Source organism: Myotis lucifugus, unplaced genomic scaffold (assembly GCF_000147115.1).
Source record: "Myotis lucifugus unplaced genomic scaffold, Myoluc2.0 scaffold_84, whole genome shotgun sequence".
NCBI lineage: Eukaryota > Metazoa > Chordata > Mammalia > Chiroptera > Vespertilionidae > Myotis > Myotis lucifugus.
Window position 1 is genome coordinate 2,422,592 of NW_005871132.1, and position 1,589 is coordinate 2,424,180.

Genomic DNA, 1,589 nt, shown 5'->3' on the forward strand with positions numbered 1-1,589 from the left:
CCCCCCCCCCCCCCCCCCGCAGTCAATTCCTCCTCCCATGACAAGCTCCTCTTGCCTGGGAATTTTTCTTGCCAACTCCTATCCTCCCTTCTCCTACATCAAAGCCTGTCTTCTCTCTTTGTGAGGCTTGGGCATGTCACTGGCTATACTGGCCTTTGCTCTGTCCCTTCTCATCTTTCTCTGGATGTTGTAGCTGCAGGACACAGGCTGATGAGACCTAGCAGGAGTGAGCTGTGCTGAAGGTGGAGGCAAAGCATGGATAGTCAGAGGCCAACTATTGTTCTAGATACCAAGTATTCGAAGTAGCATGGTAGAAAGTCACGAGGAGTAGCTGGAGCTACAAATTATGAATCAGTGGGATGAGAGTGGGGGGTGAGCAGGAGGGTCATGGACTGATGATACAACTAATGATAAACCTCCCTTTTAGGAGTCTTCTATATACTAGTAAATAAAACTTCCAGCCCCGGCAAGTGTGCTCAGTTGGTTGAGCATCATCCCATGCACCAAGAGGTCACCAGTTCAAGTCCTGGTCAGGGCACATGCCAGGGTTGCAGGCTCAATCCCCAGTAGGGGGCATGCAGGAGGCTAAAAACATTTTTTAAAAGTGCACCTGGGGCCCTAGCCAGTTTGGCTCAGCGGATAGAGCATCAGCCTGCGGACCAAAGGGTCCCGGGTTCGATTCTGGTCAAGGGCACATACCTTGGTTGCATGCTCCTCCCCGCCTGGGCCCTGGTCAGGGCTCGTGCAGGAGGCAGCCAATTGATGTGTTTCTCTCACATTGATGTTTCTCTCTCTGTCTTTCCCTCTCTCTTCCATTCTCCCTAAAAATCAATGGAAAAAAAAGAGAATGTCATGCTAATAAACTATATTTAAAAAATAAAATAAAATAAAGTGTGCCTGGGACACTGCCTTGTCCTAGAGCAGGCACTGCTCTAGTGAATCTATGGCAGGGGTCCTCAAACTTTTTAAACAGGGGGCCAGTTCACTGTCCCTCAGACCATTGGAGGGCCGGACTATAGTTTAAAAAAAACAAAACTATGAACAAATTCCTATGCACACTGCACATATCTTATTTTGAAGTAAAAAAACAAAATGGGAACAAATACAATATTTGTATTTGCATGTGGCCCGCGGACCGTAGTTTGAGAACCCCTGATCTATGGTATTTCTGTTTGACAGATGCAGTGGTGTGGAACACTTTATTTTGGAAGTTATCGGGCACCTTCCTGACATGGAGATGGTGATCAATGTACGAGATTATCCTCAGGTTCCTAAATGGATGGAGCCTGCCATTCCAGTCTTCTCCTTCAGCAAGGTGAGCATAGGAAGAGCCATATGAGGGGATGCAGGGTGATCCTCTAGGACAGGGGTGGGGAACCGTTTTTCTGCCAAGGGCCATTTGGATATTTATTTTATATATATATATATTTCAGAGAGTCAGGGAGAGGGAGAGAGAGATCAAAATATCAATGATGAGAGAGAATCATTGATTGGCTGCCTCCTGCACACCCCCCACTGGGGATCAAGACCGAAACCTGGCCATGTCCCCCCCCTGGAAATTGACCATGAACTCCTGGTTCATAGGTCGA

The 1,589-nt window shown here is 47.6% G+C and overlaps 1 protein-coding gene across 3 annotated transcripts in view; it reads left to right on the forward strand.

Moving 5' to 3' along the window:
* Nucleotides 1-1,158: 1,158 nt before the first annotated feature.
* Nucleotides 1,159-1,589, forward strand: part of POGLUT1 (protein O-glucosyltransferase 1) — a 16,833-nt gene continuing 16,402 nt past the window's right edge. For 2 of the 3 annotated variants that reach the window (XM_023755759.1, XM_006090908.3), the window contains exon 1: nt 1,159-1,315. In XM_023755759.1, coding sequence (XP_023611527.1) covers nt 1,160-1,315 — 156 coding nt within the window. In that variant the 5' untranslated portion in view covers nt 1,159. The remainder of the gene's footprint in view (nt 1,316-1,589) is intronic. The other variant, XM_023755758.1, reaches the window with a different exon arrangement.